The 17,943-nt window shown below is 35.9% G+C and overlaps 2 protein-coding genes across 5 annotated transcripts; one reads left to right on the top strand and one right to left on the bottom strand.

Annotated features, from left to right (window-relative positions):
• The first annotated feature begins 415 nt into the window (after positions 1–415).
• Positions 416–13,323, top strand: hyd (E3 ubiquitin-protein ligase hyd). Of its 2 annotated transcripts, none has more exons than XM_034337449.2 (31): positions 416–788; positions 1,722–1,922; positions 2,001–2,322; positions 2,423–2,631; positions 2,728–2,891; positions 2,988–3,187; positions 3,258–3,526; positions 3,620–3,771; positions 3,843–4,112; positions 4,229–4,342; positions 4,420–4,601; positions 4,692–4,809; positions 4,880–5,034; positions 5,128–5,413; positions 5,534–5,818; positions 5,909–6,041; positions 6,125–7,446; positions 7,545–7,953; positions 8,063–8,411; positions 8,505–8,844; positions 8,948–9,180; positions 9,280–9,774; positions 10,002–10,184; positions 10,310–10,663; positions 10,733–10,918; positions 11,232–11,354; positions 11,469–11,675; positions 11,781–12,139; positions 12,224–12,430; positions 12,525–12,903; positions 13,111–13,323. In XM_034337449.2, exons 1-31 carry the CDS (start codon positions 727–729, stop codon positions 13,321–13,323), a joined length of 8,481 nt encoding a protein of 2,826 aa, XP_034193340.2. In that variant the 5' UTR covers positions 416–726. The 2 variants fall into 2 exon arrangements, with proteins under 2 accessions (XP_034193340.2, XP_034193339.2); XM_034337448.2 differs by having other exon boundaries at positions 5,534–5,824.
• Positions 11,769–17,883, bottom strand: LOC117610268 (uncharacterized). Of its 3 annotated transcripts, none has more exons than XM_076691812.1 (4): positions 15,302–17,876; positions 15,035–15,086; positions 14,734–14,937; positions 11,769–11,879 (listed from the first exon to the last, which is right to left on the bottom strand). In XM_076691812.1, the coding sequence occupies exons 1-3, from the start codon at positions 17,173–17,175 to the stop codon at positions 14,734–14,736; spliced, it is 2,130 nt and encodes a 709-aa protein (XP_076547927.1). In that variant the 5' UTR covers positions 17,176–17,876; the 3' UTR covers positions 11,769–11,879. The 3 variants fall into 3 exon arrangements, with proteins under 3 accessions (XP_076547927.1, XP_034193346.2, XP_076547928.1); XM_034337455.2 differs by lacking the exon at positions 11,769–11,879 and adding an exon at positions 13,060–14,547; XM_076691813.1 differs by lacking the exons at positions 11,769–11,879; positions 15,035–15,086 and having other exon boundaries at positions 15,302–17,883.
• Positions 17,884–17,943: the final 60 nt, after the last annotated feature.

The following is a 17,943-nucleotide window of genomic DNA, read 5'->3' as shown; positions in this document are numbered from 1 at the left end:
TTGTTTGTGGGAACTTAAAAAAGTTGATATCTTTTTACTCTCTCAAATATTATACGAAATTATTGTTAAGTTTCTATAAATTATATTTAATGACATCATAAATGTATTATAGCATCCTTATTAAATCATTGTTGCCCAATTTGTATTGGGTTGCATGTAGTTGAATGTTCTGGCAAGATAGAAAATTCTAGCAAATAAACTACTGCTAGTTGAAGTACAAATACATAGCCATACTGGTTGTTGTTTAATGCAAAAATAATATTTCTATACTGTATTAGTTGTAAAAAATGAAAATTCGTTGAACAATTTCCCAATTTGGTATTACTAAAAATATAGACAACTGCAGTAGTTGGGCTGCCATTACGGACAGAATCCGCCATGATGCATAGTAGTGTTTTACAAACCAATTCGATAACATGATCGAAGCATCTGGACTGTCTATTGTATTTTCATAAAAACAATTGTTCGTTTCATGAATATTAAATTTACATATGATTTTCATTGATCCGTGTGTAAAATTAAGTTTGCGTTAGTGCAAATCAGTGTGAATTTTTAATGCATTTATGAATACACCGAATATAGTTTAGTTCGTTTGCTTTCAAGAACACGTAACTGGTTGTTTCTTCAGAAACATGGCTGAATATCGTTCCAATGGTGTGGTGAAATTGTGTGTATAGAATTATTAAAACGTCATTTTGATCTTAAATACATTTACGCACTAACAAAATGACATCGATACATTTTGTTGTGCATCCGTTACCGGGAACAGACGATCAGTTAAATGATAGGTAAGGAAACATATCCATTATCGGTTTCCCATTAATGTATCTTTTTGGTATGTCTGTCTCTTCCCCGTATTGAAATCATTCCATCATTGTTCCTTCTTAAACATCTTTTTCTTTTTAATCGGCGTATGTTCTTTTCTTTTTTCTTCAATTTTATACGTCACCAGTAACAATATTTATGTGAATATCGATATCTTTAGCGAATAATTGAATAATCTTACATGTATCGTTTGAATGTTACAAGTTTGTTGTCACGTTATTTCATTTCTATTGAATAATACGTATGAATGTATTGTTTGCGTCATAGATTATCGTGCATAAGGATTTAACTATCATTGTTTGCAGTTACTTAAATAAAAGAAAAATTACACATATGTAGTGTAGACAAAAAGAAAAAAATGTTTTCCCAAGTTCCCATTATTCATTGTATTTGTAACTTACAAGAATAAATATGAACATTCTTTTAATATAATAAGCGATATTTTTGGTACAAATGAATTTATTTGCATTAAATACATATTGCAGAATGATTCATTTATTTTAATTTTAACGATTAATATTACATTTATTAATATTACAAAAGTACATTTATTATTTTAATTATCTTTTCTATAGATTTATTTTTTATATTGCAGCTTTTTAATTGAATTTATAATCATTGACAATAATAAAATAATTTTCTAGTTATGACTTTATGAGTGTTTCGGTTATTCATGTATAAAAGTAATATTCACAATAATGTATTATAATCATTAGATATTAAGGGATTACCATAAATATTTAATTTACACAAATATTACTACTACTACTACCAGTATTTGATATATTATAAAGAATTTAAAATAAATTATAATTGATATATGTACTTGTATGTATATTAGTTTCTTTGCTTATTTAACAATTGAACTATAATATAAATACAAATTGTTCGTTTAGGTTAAAGGAAGTGGCAGAAAAGATCAACAGATATGGATTTGTCACATTACCAGCATTTAGCGGACTAAAGATCGCGGTAAAGCGCATTGTTGTTGGACCAACGCATATTGCCCTTCTTACCGAGGATCATAAAATTTGCAGAGTTGCGTTTACAGTATTGTCAGACAGACTGGACTTGAGTAAAAATGAACCAAATAGAAAGTAAGTAATATCTAATCACGTATATCCCTTGTTGTCACGATAATATAACGATAGTTACATGTTGTATCGTTACTTTAGCACAAATAAAAACCATGTTGGCAACTCCAATTCGGCACCAAATAACGGTAACAGCAGTGGAAGTGGAAGCAGAGCGGGAATGTCTAGATCTCGTGCAAGAATTATGCGCGGTAGTTCTGCTATCCGAGGAAGTGGCAGCAGTGGAGGAAGTAGTAGCGGAGGCAGGATAGGGCCTCCAGGTGTAATTATGGGTGGTGGAAGCGGTAGCAGCTCGCGTCCTATCGCATTGGTACCTGCTCCATTTGTCCCAGAAGATCTCATTTCACAGGCTCAAGTGGTATTGCAAGGAAAAAGCCGCAATCTTATTATTAGAGAATTACAGGTGTGGTTTACATATAATAATGATAACGGTGATCAGTGTTTTTCAGTAGAGACATTCTCTGTATTAAAGATTTAACTTGATATTAAAATATATTTTATAGCGTACAAATTTAGATGTAAACTTAGCAGTAAATAATTTACTGTCACGAGACGATGAAGAAGGCGATGATGCAGAAGATGCGGCAGATACCTATGTTCCAGAAGATCTTATTTCGTTGCTAGACGGTGGATTTAGTAATGAACATTCTGTTATAATTGATGCAGATTCTATGTTCTCTGAAGACATGCTTGGATATACAGGAATGAGAAAGTAATCACTATTGTTATTGTTATTATTATTTTTATTTTTTTTTTTATTAGCTGTTTGTTGGAAGAGGTAGATGGATAGATTTTCATCTTTTTTCAGCCGTGGAAATTCTTCGCGCAGAATAGGCAACGATAGGGAGGGTGAACGTGCATCCGAGCGAGACAGAGATCGTGATAGTTTTAGTAGATGGAGAGATCGTCAGTATTGTGGACCACGGCGTTGGTTAGAAACAGCACTCAAAGAATCTTGGGAAAAAGATTCTGGTAATGATCTTAATCTTTCGAAAAAATCTATTTTCTAATAAATCGTCAAGTCGTAGCTGCTAATATCATAATCATATTTTTGTTTTAATTCTTCAGATAACAAAAAGAAAGAATTAGCTTCTCAAAGTCCATTATGGATATCAGAGGAATTGGAGTGGTGGCACGAACGTAGTAGCGATCCTGCTCCACGTTTTGTACAAATTGCTTCACTTTACAGCGAATTAATTGCAGTTTCTGCCGGAGGACAATTATATCAATGGAAGTGGTCCGAATCTGAACCGTACAAAGATCCAGAGGTAATTACCAGAGGAGAAGAATTTGTTTGTGTTTTATAAAAGCAAACTAATATATAAAAACTTGTCTTAGAATCCAAATATACATCATCCGAAAGCTCCGTGGTTAGCGATAACATCAGAAAAGATAGTTAACATATCCGCAACAGCAATCCGTTGTTCTGTCAGCACTGAAAGTGGCAAAGTAGCTACTTGGCTCGATGAGCTTCTGGGACACGTTGCTTCTCGTCTTGAACATCCAGCTCAAACTTTTACTGAATTTACATTGGATAAAATAGTATCCCTTCATACTTGTGCTCTGTACACTGTTGCCAGACTTGAGAGTGGCGCACTGTACTGGTGGTTAGTTGAAATATCATGGTTATTTTTAACTAATTTTGTTTTAAATAAGTGGACTTGATACGAATATAATTATTTATTTATTTGTGTTTATAGGGGGGTGTTACCGTTTGCGCAACGCAAAAAATTATGGGAAAAATATAAAGCTAAATCACGTAAACATAGACCATCTACAATATCGAACGATATTAGTTATGGAACCCATGTTTGCATGAAAAACAGTCCTATATATCAACCTGGCGCGATAGGTAAATTACGAGAAGAGAAAATTACTTGCATAGGTTAATCTGCGTAATTTCATATCGACATATTTTTGTAGGATTTACAATTGCCAATGGTGTTCCAAAAGTGGGACAGTTATTAGTAGCAGCTTGGAATTTAGATGACACTTACAGATTTAAAATATTACCGGCTGGAACTCACTTACCTAGTGCTAACGTAGACAAACGCGAGACAAATGGAAATAACGGAACGGGTACTATAAATAAAACCAATCATAAAGAAACTGCTGACCGCCTTGACATGCCTCCACCTCCCTCGCCAGCTTCGAGCACTTGTAGCGATACTGGTAGCATCACAACAAGTCACAGTAAGAATTTCTTGAAATTAATTTGTTAATAGTTCATCGATTCGATTCAAAGTGATTCTTATTTGAGTGAGAAAAAAAAAAAAAAATACAATTTACGCGATTCTTTAATCTTGTAGAAAGACAGAAGCGAGTTACGCCTAGAAATGAAGGAGAATCGGAAAGAAAAGACGAGGAGGATTGGCAGTTAAAGGATGTCGTTTTTGTGGAAGACGTAAAAACTGTACCCATTGGTATGTTTTATGTATCGAATAAGCAACTGGATACCTTGATATTTAACAATCTTTTTTTTGTTGTTTTATATATTTAGGTAAAGTTATAAAAGTTGACGGTTGTTATGTTGCTGTAAAATTCTTTTCGAAAGATTCAAAGGAGAAAGAAAAAGAAATTAAGGAAAAGGATTTCAACACATCAGATTTTAAAGACTTAACAGCTGAAGAGTCGATCAAATTACTGGCTGATTGCAGATTGTTGAGAAAAGATGAATTACGGGTAAATGAAACGATTAATTCAGTATATATAATGTCAGTCGAAACAATCGGGGGGATAGTAATACCTACTATTCTGGAATGATGTTTTCAGGTAATAAAATCGTCAATGAACCCAAGAGCTCCCGATTGTTTTCAACGTACTCCCAGAAGAGTGAATATTGTTGAAGGATCAAATGATAATATCTTAACCATTGCTACAGATGGACAAGGTATTTCTTTTAAAGTATCAGAGTATTATTTATAGCAGCCTTATTTTAATGATTAATAATTGTTGAACAGGTATTCATGCTATCCTAAAAACTGGAAATAAATTGAGTTATGTCGTATATAATTTAAGCACTGGAAGATATGTACAAGATTGTTATATTCCATCAGATACCTCATCATTCTTAGGTTTACAGCCTCAAAATATCAGTCTGACAAGCGCAGGAGAGGTAAGGTTTTTGTAATAATTATTTTTTTTCTTTTGCAGTATAAGTTTAATTGATATTGTACAGATATATACATAATTGAATATTATATTGCAGAACATTGAATGTTCTATGATACTTAGAGACGGAAATAATGCTATTTATCCGTTAGTAAAAGATTGTGCCGATGCTATTCGTGATCCAAATTGGCTAGATCTAGTTCCGGTACTTTGTATCGGTGCTTCGACCATTCCTATACCAACCTGTTCTAATTCGACCAACATGAAAAACCAAGTTGCAGTTATTGCATTAGCATTTGATAACCTTTTACTCATGCCGCGTATACTGAGATGCGATTATGATAGCGTTAAACAAGTATTTTGTAATTTAGAACAAGATCACAGTAAGTATCGAAGAAGATATTTTCTTTTTCTTTTTCTTTTTCTTTTTCTTTTTCTTTTTCTTTTTCTTTTTACGATGTTTGTTAGAAAAATATTAAATATGCTACTGTGTTTTACTTTAGAAAATAATTCAGCACAACTTCAGACAATATTAATGGAGCGCTGCGATGGTAACCGTAACATTTTACATGCTTGTATCAGTATGTGCTCACCAACTTCGAACAAAGAAAATGATCAAGGTATCGAACGCGAATTAGTCCAAAATACTGTGGATGGTCCGTCAGCGCCGATCGAAGAACCGATTCCAACTTTAAGTTGGCCGCCGGAAGCGTTTGATAACACTTCCGGCGAAGAAGATAGCTTGCTTAGCATTGGTGCTGCCAGTATCTCTATGATGAATAAATCAGGTAAAAGTGTATTGAATGCCTTTCCATTTTTATTATTTTTATAATATTTCGTATCATAAATTATTAAAAATAAGTATTATTTTTCTTTAGGTGTTGGAGCAACATCAAATAACACTTATATCATAGACTCTGTTGAAAGAAGGAACAATGCATTGCTTATATTAAAGTACATGTGTGAGAGTAGCGTACTGGCGCCCCATCTGAAGGAATTACTCACAGCAAAGTAACTATTTTTCATTCGTTGATAATTAAAAAGATAATTTAATCATTTTATAGAAATACAATTTTAATCTATGCATTTTATAGGGATGTTCAAGGTCAAACGCCATTAATGCTTGCTGTCTCAGTCCGTGCATATCACGCAGCCCTGATTTTATTGGACACTATTCAAAGAGTTGGGAGAGATCAGAAAGAATGTTCAGCAATGATACTTCCTACCGATGCCAATCCAGATTTGTCACCGTTATTCGTCACTTGCTGCAACGATACTTGTAGTTTCACCTGGACTGGAACCGAGCATATCAATCAAGATATCTTCGAGTGTCGAACTTGTGGATTGACCGAATCTTTATGCTGTTGCACAGAATGTGCTCGCGTTTGTCACAGAGGACACGATTGTAAAATGAAAATTACTTCTCCCACAGCTTACTGTGATTGCTGGGAGAAATGTAAATGTCGAGCTCTGATTGCGGGTCATCAAGGTGCCCGCTACGAACTTCTTTGTCGACTGGTAGTGAACACTGATCTAGCCACGAAAATAAACTCGAGGGGAGAAAGTATTTTACTGTTTCTAGTTCAGACTGTAGGAAGACAGTTAGTGGAGCAACGACAATGTCGTTCAGCACCCCGACAACGTTCAACGTCTGCAAGTCGCAAAGGACCATCCTCCGATGGCTTGAGCGCTGATTCAAACATGCCGGATCATGACTTGGAACCTCCTCGTTTCAGTCGAAAAGCTTTGGAAAGATTATTGAACGATTGGCCAGCAGTTCAATGCATGATAATGTCAGGCGTATCTGTAAATGGCAATGATCAATTGTTCGGCGATCAAGGACAATTGTGCCGTCAAAGTGGAACCGCGTTGCTTGACAAATTTACTCATTCGCTGTTGGTTAAATGCAGTGCCGAGATGCTGGATACTTTACTGACAACGTTGATACGAGAGTTACAAAATGATACCGTACCTGGACGACAAGAAGAAGCGAATAACGTTGCGCGTCGATTTGTTCGGTCTGTAGCTCGAATATTTGTCATTTTCACGATAGAAATGGCACCAAATACGACAAAAAGAAGAGGCACCAGTCAGGCATCACAGCCCTTGATGAAATGCCGTAAAGTTTTCCAAGCACTTATCAAATTAGCAGTGGAAGAACTATGCGAAACTGCCGACTCGTTGATAGCACCTGTCAGGTTAGGCGTCGCCCGTCCAACGGCACCCTTTACATTGACCAGCTCGGCGATAGAAGTGATCAATGGTTCGGAAGAATTGTTCTCTATAGAACCATTGATACCTCACAGTGGTGTTAGTTCTCAAACCTTAGACGCTGCTTTGCAAACGCAACAAGGAAATAATAATATAGCTATAGCCAGAGACGTTTCTGCCATCGATGAAACGGAAGGTGGCGAAGGTATATTTTTTACGCATTAATTATTATTTCTCTTCTTATTTTTTTTTTTTTTTTTTTTGAAATTACACCAGAAAAATTGTTGTTTTGAAAAATGATAGAAGGTCCTATGGATGTGGATGGTGATATAAGCGAACACGAAGAATCTGGAGTTTCTGGAACAGTTGCTGGCCAACCGATGGGTGAAATTGATAGCAATGCTGGAGGCGTGAGCGAGGAACAACCAGGAGACGGCGAATCCGATACAGAACTGGATCTGTTGGCGGAAGCGGAAACAGAATCGGATTCTGACGATAATCACAGCAATCAAGACGCAGCATCTGCCCAACGGAGTGTGCAAACTGGTGCTACCGCAGGTTCCGATGGTGGAATGGGATCCATTTTGTTATTCCCAGAGGATGAGTCCGGTGAATCGAGCCAACAGGAGGACGATGAAAGTGAAGCTGGAGAAACCGACGAACAGGATAACGAAGATTTCCAAATTGGTGACGAGCAATTGGAGCGTCGAAGGTAAAAATACTTTTCCGTAGCAGTAAGGTTCAAACACATAGGCACAAGCACAGTTTTGAAGAATCATTTAGAAAATAAATCTTGTTATATTACTAATATCTTATTACAGCGGTTCGTCTGGTCATTTACACCGCAATAATCTCGCGCCTGTTTCGATGCAATGGGCAATCCGTAATCGCGAAACAAGTACACGCACAGCAGGATTACGGGTAACAGGTGGCAGTAATCTGAGTTTCATTGACTCTGCATCTTTAAGACGTACTACTGCAACATCTGCTGTTGCAGCTGCACAAGAGCCCATTATTATGGGCACTACTACAAGTTGTTTGGCACGTGCATTTGGAATTGTAATTCGACAGATAACTGATCTTTTAGTTATGATGCAAGATTACAAAACACTGGCACCTTCTTTGCCACGACTGATGGAAATCACTTACCAGGATGCACTGAATCTACAGGTATGATATTTTCTCATTAATATTTTTATATCGAATATATTAATATAGATAATGGTTAAACGTTAAAACTAATATAAACTTGAATAATTATAGATGTATCTTGAATCACATTTAAAACCCACGTGGGATTGGTTGCTCACAGTGATGGATGCCACAGAGGCACAATTAAGATTTGGAGTATCTTTGACACGTAGTGCTGATCCTACACATCCAGAACATCCATTGAACAATGCTCCATCTTTGTCTGGAGGCAATTTCACTGGATTATTGAACACAGCCGCTTTATCTTTGACATTGCAATCCAATGCAGGTCGGAATCAACGCAGTGGTATCGCTACGAGCTCCAATATCTCCACTCCGCAAGCTTCTACAAGACTCACCGTTGGTTTTGCAGGCGGTGGTGAACCTTCGAGGAACAGTAGAGAACGTGAGGGTACATATATCTGTGAACATAGTACACTTGTTATCAGTACTACAATGTCTAGAGCGAATTAGATTTTTTTATAGAAGAGTGTCATTTTTTCTTTCATTTTTAGGTGGTGATGCACATTCGGCAAGGCGTGAATTTTTATCCTATTGCTTGTCATTGATGCGTGCTCACAACAGCGAACACAGAGATAGCTTGCCGGTATTAGACGTTTCTGCTTTGAAACATGTTGCTTACGTTTTCGACGCGCTAGTCTATTACATGCGTGCACTTTCTGAACCGATGTCATCTAGAGGAGAGACTCAAAAAGAATCATCAAACTATTCCAGTTGGAACGATCAGGTTTGTGCTATATTTATTATTGCTTTATCAACATAGAACGTAATTTGATTTTATATATGTATATGTATATATCACACACACACCACACACCACACACAGGATGAAAATGACAATGACGAAGGAGAAGAATACAATTGTCCGGTTCCTACCGCGCTAGAAACAGACTCCGTCGATTACCCTGATCTACTTCAGGTCCCTATTTGCGGCTCCGGAAATAACAGTAACAGTACGCCGAAAGGAAGGAAACATCCCTTCTTGCAGAGATCAGATTCTACGTTATGCCTTGGTTGTCCGCCTCTCGATCCGTTTGATACTGTCATGAGCGAGGCTTTACCTTTAGCTGACCAACCGCATTTATTGCAACCCCATTCGAGACGCGAGGATCTTTTTGGTATTCCAAGACAGCCATCCACGAGTTCAGGTTCTAATCAAAATAGACTAGAGGGATTGCCCACGAGGCTTGGTCTATCTGCGCGAGGAACTGATAATCAGAATACTCCAACGCCAACGTTCAGTCAAGTGATTCAGGGACCTGCTTTCATGTCATCGGATGGAAAGCGTAGTTCCATGTCAGCTGGAGATTCAAAACACGTGGTAATATTTCTTCGTAATAGTTCGCTTACATCTTTTATATATTTTTTTTTTTTATTTTTTATCGTTTTTTCATTGAAACATTTTATTATAAATTTTATTCTATTGTTGTAAATGATTGTTACAACAATAAGCTTCTTCTTGTACATTCTTACATTCTCATCATATTTCTTCTGGTATGTTTCTGTGTTAAAAAAATAAAATGTGTGGATCTGCTTTCGATATTGTAGGAAAAGGCAAAACCATTTAATCAAACGAATGATAATCATACACTTGTCGCGGAACAAATCGATCGGGCCCCGATTATAGTTTCTACTAATAATCAAAATGATCAAGCAGCAGGAAGTACCAAAAATAATAAGGATGCATGTAAAATGAATAGAAGCGTTATTGTTAGAGCTGGAACTGTTTCGGTAAATATGTGATGTTTCAAATTAAAACCTGATAGAAAATTTATAAAAATCCCAAAATACATAAATATTGGATAAATTTGGAAAATATTTTTTTCATATACTAATTTAATATTACTATTTTAAAGGAATCGAATGCAAATAAAGCAGGTGCTTCAGAAATGATGGTGGTGTCAAACGAGATGCAAAATGTATCAGAAGAGACAGATCAATCGGCTTCCAATCATGAAACATCAACAGCACATGAAACAGTTGAAACAAATCCAGTTCCATCTATTGGCACGAATATATCGCACAACATTTTGTTGGGCCGTTGGAGATTGTCTCTCGATTTATTCGGACGAGTTTTCATGGAAGACGTTGGTTTGGAAGCTGGTTCAGTCGTCTCCGAATTAGGAGGTTTCCCAGTAAAAGAAGCAAAATTCCGTAGGGACATGGAGAAGCTTCGTAACTCACAACAAAGAGACATTAATTTATTAAAAGTAAATAAATTTTAAACAAACTTGTACGATACTGGTACACATTGTGCATAATACGTCTCTCTATTTAAGGTTGAACGAGACAGAACGCAGCTATTAGTGCAGACAATGAAGGAATTAAACACACAGTATAATTTATATAATAGGCGTGCCTCTAATACACCGCCGTTAGCAGTGAGTCGTGTTAAAGTGATTTTCAAGGATGAACCCGGCGAAGGCTCTGGAGTAACTAGAAGCTTTTATACTGCAATCGCAGAGGTTTGTAATATTATGATGGAAAGAAAATTCATGGTTGCTCTTATCGTGCGAATGAAATTATTCCTTTTTATTTTTCTATCGAAAACTAAATGTTTGGCATGCAAGTATGGCGTAAAATATAAAGTTTCTGTGACAATTTTAATATGACTAGCGGAAAAGTGCAAACGCTATACGCTATAATAAGAAAAAGTTTTCCAGAAAAAACTATTACCAATTATTGTATTGCTTGAACCATTTCAATTATTTTTTATTTGCAACGTTAGCACTGTTTCTGCTCGTCTTAGAAACTAATATGGATTCCTATTTTCCATAGGCATTGCTTGCAAACGAAAAACTGCCCAATCTTGAAGCAGCCCAAGTAGGCTCCAAATATACGCAATATAATGTGCTTCAGAAATTAAAAAGTAGAGACCGTGATCGTGATTTAAGACGACAAGTTAGTATATAATTATTATTATTATTATTATTATTATTATTATTATTATTATTATTATTACTATGTAAAAGAAGAAGAAGATGAAGAAACATGTTTATATTCTTTTTCTTCCAGAATCCTCGATCTTCTGGAAAATGTCGAGAGACGCGAAGATTATCGTTCGAAGCTCGTGCGTTTCATCCATCCACGTCTGTCGAAGGAAGTAATAATTCTGGTGCTGGTAGTTCGTCCTCCAATTCCCATCCGCTACCTGTTAGTCATCCAAATAACGATCACTTGACCATGCATCAACAACAACTTGGGGATAGACTGTATCCAAAGGTAAATGATATAATCGCAATTATCCTATTGTAATGAGTCTGGAAATATGAAAAAGGAAGAAAAAATTAAGTGTCGAGCACGTAACACAATTGTTACCTTGTCTAGGTTTATGCATTACGACCCGCATTAGCTGATAAAATAACTGGTATGCTGTTGGAATTATCCCCTGCACAGCTGTTGATGTTACTAGCCTCAGAAGATGCTCTGCGGCAAAAAGTAGAAGAAGCATTTGAATTAATCCGTAGTCATAGTCAGGAAACGGCAAGAGAAGCACTGCTAGATCTTGATGTATTCAGTTTAATAGCGCGGTGCGGAGCAAACAAGAAAAAGATTGAGAATAGTATTTTAGACGACACCGAGGACAATGCCCCTCTCTTCTATTCTCCAGGGAAAAGAGGCTTTTACACACCGCGCCAAGGAAGAGCTAGCTACGAACGACTGAATGCATTCAGAAATGTGGGCAGGTTGGTAATACGATACAGAAATAAATAAATAAGTAGATGAATTGTAAGGTACTAATCGATGAAATTTTTCTTCGCTTGTTATAGACTTATAGGGTTGTGCCTGTTACAAAACGAATTGTGCCCTATATTTTTGAATCGTCACGTGATAAAATATATCTTGGCAAGACCAATACGTTTCCATGACCTTGCATTTTTCGATTCTGTAATTTATGAAAGTCTAAGGCAACTCGTGATCGATTCTGAAACCAAGGATAGTAACAGTTTATTTTCTGTTCTTGATCTTAACTTTAGGTATGTGCATGAAAATTATTTAGAACAATTTCAAGAGATACATGTACGTAGTAGAAATATACCTGTTCTAACAATTATACTCGTCCTGTTTCAGTATTGATTTGTGTCCCGAAGAAGGAGGGGGTTCGATCGAACTTATTCCTAACGGTCGTGATATAGAAGTAACAGCAAGTAATGTTTACGATTATGTGCGGAAATATGCGGAAGTTCGTATGATCAAGGTACAAGAGAAAGCTTTGCGCGCTATGAGAGAAGGGGTATTCGACGTGCTACCAGAAGGGGCACTCGATGGCTTAACATCCGAAGATTTGAGGCTTCTTCTGAACGGAGTTGGCGATATTAACGTTTCCGTTCTGATATCGTATACTTCGTTTAATGACGAATCTGGAGAATCTGCAGATAAATTAGCGAAATTCAAACGATGGTTATGGTCTATCGTTGAAAAAATGACGCATTCTGAACGACAAGACTTGGTAAAGAATTTGTTATTCGAATATTAATTATATTTAGAAAGAAATTTTTATGTTACATGATATCATTGTTGAAAAAAAGTTTCTTTTTTCTTTTTCTTTAAAAAATGAACATGTACAAACAAAACATTTGTTAAATTCTAAATGGTGCATAATATCTTGTCTTTTTTCTTTTTTTTTCTTTTTTTTTTTTTTTTTTTTGTATTGTAGCTATACTTTTGGACAGGATCTCCAGCATTACCGGCAAGCGAAGATGGTTTTCAACCAATGCCGACTGTGACATTACGACCAGCAGATGATGCTTATCTACCAACTGCAAATACATGTATTTCCCGTATATATGTTCCATTGTACAGCTCTCGTCACGTATTAAGACATAAACTACTTCTTGCTATTAAGACAAAGAACTTCGGATTTGTATGAATATATAGATTCTATAGATATAAATATATATATAATTATATATATATATACATATACATAAGATATATATAATATAGTACATATTATATATACATTATGTATATCATATATATTATGTGACCATGTTTGTGCGCAATAGCCCTAAAAAGAAGTCACATTATTGATAATGATACGAGAAACAAAAAAAAAAAGTTGTATGTTGTTATTTTTTTCCTTCCTAGAAAAAAAAATTTATAACATTTATAAATTTATAAGCTGTAATTATGAATTCTGATTTCTTTTATTGAAAAAGTGGTTTTTCATCGTAATAAGATTTTATGTTAAATGTCCTCTTTAGTCTTTATAGTGATCAAATAAAACTTTCTCAAAAGTGATTAACCAAATGAATAAATTAACGATTACCCCCGTATCGTCAAAAATGATATTTTAACTTATTCCGTCTTTTATTTTATTTTACATCACAGAAGTACTTATATTTTTAATTTTTGTTAGGAATTTTAACAAAATATTATACAATTAAAAATTTGTTTTATTAGGCATGTTTAAGATGTAACATAAAATGTTGACAGGAAACTGTAATTTGCTTTTTTTTTCTTTTTTTTTTTTTTTTTTGCTTTTAATGCACACCAGTAGTAGTAACTATTTCCCTGGATATTGGCATTGTTGATTATAATACATACAACTTTGAAAATCAGACTACAACACGAGTACAGATTATAAAATATGAAACTTGATGTTCAATTAAACGGTGAAAATTACATAGTTTCGCGTAATAAAAAAAGACTGGTTTTATGAATGAAAATGACGATAAAATGTGTGTTAACATAAAATCACACGTAATGTAAAACGTACAAATGTTTTCTCTTTCTTTCTTTCTTTCTTTTTGGTTGGAACATTAAATTCTAAGGTTGAATTGCCAATTTTGTAGTTGAATTTGTGAATGAAATTGGCCAAATGCGAAGGTAATAGGAAAAATAATCTAGGAATGTCTAGCTGCCTATTTCATATTTGTTATATACTTTCTTTTAACATGTTCAAAATCTTGAATCTATCGTAAAACAATATTAACTCCGTTACTTATTCTCTGCTTAGTCTTGGCATGCACTCATATAGGTCCTTTTTTGTCTAGGATCATAACAATACATATTCCCAAAATGATTATCATTTTGAAAGAAAATTAAATTTACAGATTTAAATTATTATTTATATTTCCTAAACAGTAAACTGAAATAGTAAAAAATAATCTATTATCTTTAATTTACTTAAAAAAAAGTTGCTAATGCTAATATGTATAATATAATAAATCTCATTGTTTATAAATTTCTAAAAATCGTAAAGTTATATACAATAATTATATTATCCATTATGTACTTGACAAAGTATTAATAGAAACTTATGTACAATCGTTACCTATTGACCACTTCCTGAACTGTTTTGGGGTAATTTTGCGGTTGATTGGCTCAATTGAGCTAACGTTTCTGGAGTCGCATGTGTTTTTAGGATTGAATTTTCAGCTTCTAATTGATTAATACGATCCATGAGCTCTGCTATTTTCTCCTTGAGTACTTCAACTTCCTCTCGTACGGCGAACATCAAATGACTCTTAACAAGATCCTACAAAAGATTCCCTATTAATTCCAACATCATATTTCGTTATCTTTATTTAATAAATACCCTCCCCCCTCCCCCCCCCCCAGCAAAGAACGCTTACCATGGCCTGCTCAATTTTATTATCAATCGCTACAGCACTAGTTCCCGACATACTGTAATCAAAATTATACGGCAAAATTTATTTATCAAATATTTTTAGATACTGTAGTAATTAAATTTGCAATCTTGTTAAATATTATTTTATAGTCGCTAAAAGGAACTAACAAAAAGAAAGAAACTTTTTAATTAATAGCAATGACTGTGGTCCTCTGTTTTTTCTAAAAACACAATTACAATGAATGAAATTTATTTAACAAAAACTATATACCTTTCATTGTCTTCGAGGGCATGGTGTTCGTCACTGCCTTGAGTAACTTCGGTTAAAGATTCTAAAAGGGTTGTATTAGCTGATTGAGTAGTGGATCCAGCTACAATGCCTGAAATGGAGTCCTGCTCCGGATCTGTTTGATGGAACGTTATATTTCCCTGTTGTATACCACCTACAACATTTTGGCAGCTTGCTGTCACCTGTGCCACTTGCACTTGAGCATTGCTACCAGAAGTTTGGGGTTGCATTTGAGACGGCGGTATCACTTGAGATTGTACCGGTGCTCCAGGAGCGTGAATGGTCGAGGAAGTTTGCTGTGCACCTGTTTGAGGAACTGTATGAATATTTTGGATGCCCTGCATTCCTTGTATGGCAGTCAATGGCTCTGAAATTTGCGTCATTGGTTTTTGGGTTTGCAATGGCTGTTGGGGCTGCTGTTGCTGCTGTTGCTGTTGAGGTTGCTGCTGCTGTTGTTGCGGCTGTTGCTGCTGTTGTTGAGTGACAAGAATGTTGGGTGCCTGGGATGATGTCGGTACGGGTGCTTGTTGAACGGATGCCTGACAAACATTCTGAACTGGTAACGACTGATTTTGTGTGCTCACTGTTACGTATGTATCTTCTTTTGAATGAGGTATATTTTGTTGAGCAGTCACATTGCTATTACCAGTCGGCGTTATAATAGGAATAGAACCCTGCGGCATACTCTGAGACTGAGTTAAATTGTTCGGATGAGTAGGTTGCAGATTCGACGGTAATGTAGAACCTTGTCCTCCTTGCTGTTGCTGTTGCTGTTGCTGTTGCTGTTGCTGCTGTTGTTGTTGTTGCTGCTGCTGCGATGCCAATTGTTGAGCGGACGATTGAAAGTATTGAGGAATTTGCGAAGGTGCCTGAACTTTAGTCTGTGTTTGAACTTGGGTGGGATTATGCTGCGCATTAGGAGGAAGCGAATTGCTTACCGCATAATTAGCGTTGGAAACCGATGTAGGATTGCTTGGTACACCAATTGAAGTATGCACATCTGGATGTGCAGATACTTGTCCGTTAGCATCGATACTTATACCTTTGTCTTCCGATACAACCGACTGTTTAGGTGCATCTGGTACAACAATTCCACTGTCCGTCACTCCGTACGATATGCACACCTCATTTGGATCCGATACTTTTGGTGTACTAATCGCTGTTGGTTGATTAACAGACGTATGATCCAAATAATCCATACAAGTCCATCTACCTCTCTTAAAAGGTTCGGTACTTTCAATTTTAACCACTTTAAATCTTTCGTTTCTACCATGAGAATGAACCTCGCGTAAATCTGCATCTTGTTTGGCGTTACTCGACAGCAAATTAATAATATTGTTGTCGGTAACGGATGTAATGTCCAAAGTATTAATATTGCTGTCATTTACCGAATTGCTGACATTATTCCCTTCTGAGGGTACAATTGCCAAACCGTATTGAGAACTTGTAGGAATCACCGGAGCAGTACTGAGGGCAGCGTTACTGGTATTAAAGAATACATCCTCCTTGGAGAAAGTATCTTCCGAGTAACTAGGCGTTTCAATATCAATGTCAGTGATACGCGAGTGTTCAACCGAATTGTCCTCTGTGTGGGATTCATCCAGATCATCGTTCGAATCTTCGCCGGCATCATTGCTCATACGACTGCTAACGCTTGTAATTTGAAAGGACGATGTCTTTTTCCGACACTGATTATTCGCCGTCACGTTGCTTGAAGTGGTCAAACTAACCGGCTGGTACAGTTTCTCGGGCTCTCCTAACCGAATTGTCTCGGTGGTCGTACGATGTACTGGATTAGATGTTTTTCTACTACCATCCGATAGCTTATGCGATTTTCTGTGTACATTATCTGCCATTATTATAGGAACTTAGCATTCGAGAGCCACGATCATTGCATTCGTTGTTCTCTTGCATGGTAAAATCGACATCGCTCTTAGCCGGGGCCTTTCGGCTTCGAACTCTTTCTTTCTATCACAATCTTCACGATTAATCTTTAAACAAACCGATTCTTACGCTGTACGGTAATTCGAATGAAAATCATATTCTCATCTTGCAAAGGTGTTGACAGTTCACCATTTCATCAATTTCACGGGGAGGAAGTGCATTCGCTCGAGTACCGTCTACTCGAAACGAATACCCACACTTCACGAATGCAGAATTGTCTTTTTATATTCTTCACAGCCGATTACGCTACATTTAATATCACGCGTTTACATATTAGCTACTATCCCGCAATCGGATTTCTCATTATTCATATCCTTTCTACTCTATTGTACTAAGTGAGCAGTTTAAAAATGGCTGCCAATTCACTCACAGAATTGCCACGAATTATATCTAGAGCATCTGTGTGACTTCACAACTAAAAATCTATTTTCATCCGCGATGTAGCTGCATTACGAGAAATAAGCATAGCTACTATCCTTTGACCCTTATCTAAACGAATATACATATGTCCCAAAGAGATGATACAAAGCCCCAATGGTTTTTACTTCAATCCCCTTTACACTATTGTTCTTTGTTTAAACATTGAAACAACTTCTCGTTAGTTTAAAAACAAATTTGTAACTTTTAAAAAAATCATCATTTTATAAATAAACTTTATCAAATTTGTAAATAGAATGTTA

This window comes from Osmia lignaria, chromosome 13 (genome assembly GCF_051020975.1).
Source record: "Osmia lignaria lignaria isolate PbOS001 chromosome 13, iyOsmLign1, whole genome shotgun sequence".
Lineage (NCBI taxonomy): Eukaryota > Metazoa > Arthropoda > Insecta > Hymenoptera > Megachilidae > Osmia > Osmia lignaria.
This window is presented reverse-complemented; position numbering and strand designations above follow the sequence as displayed.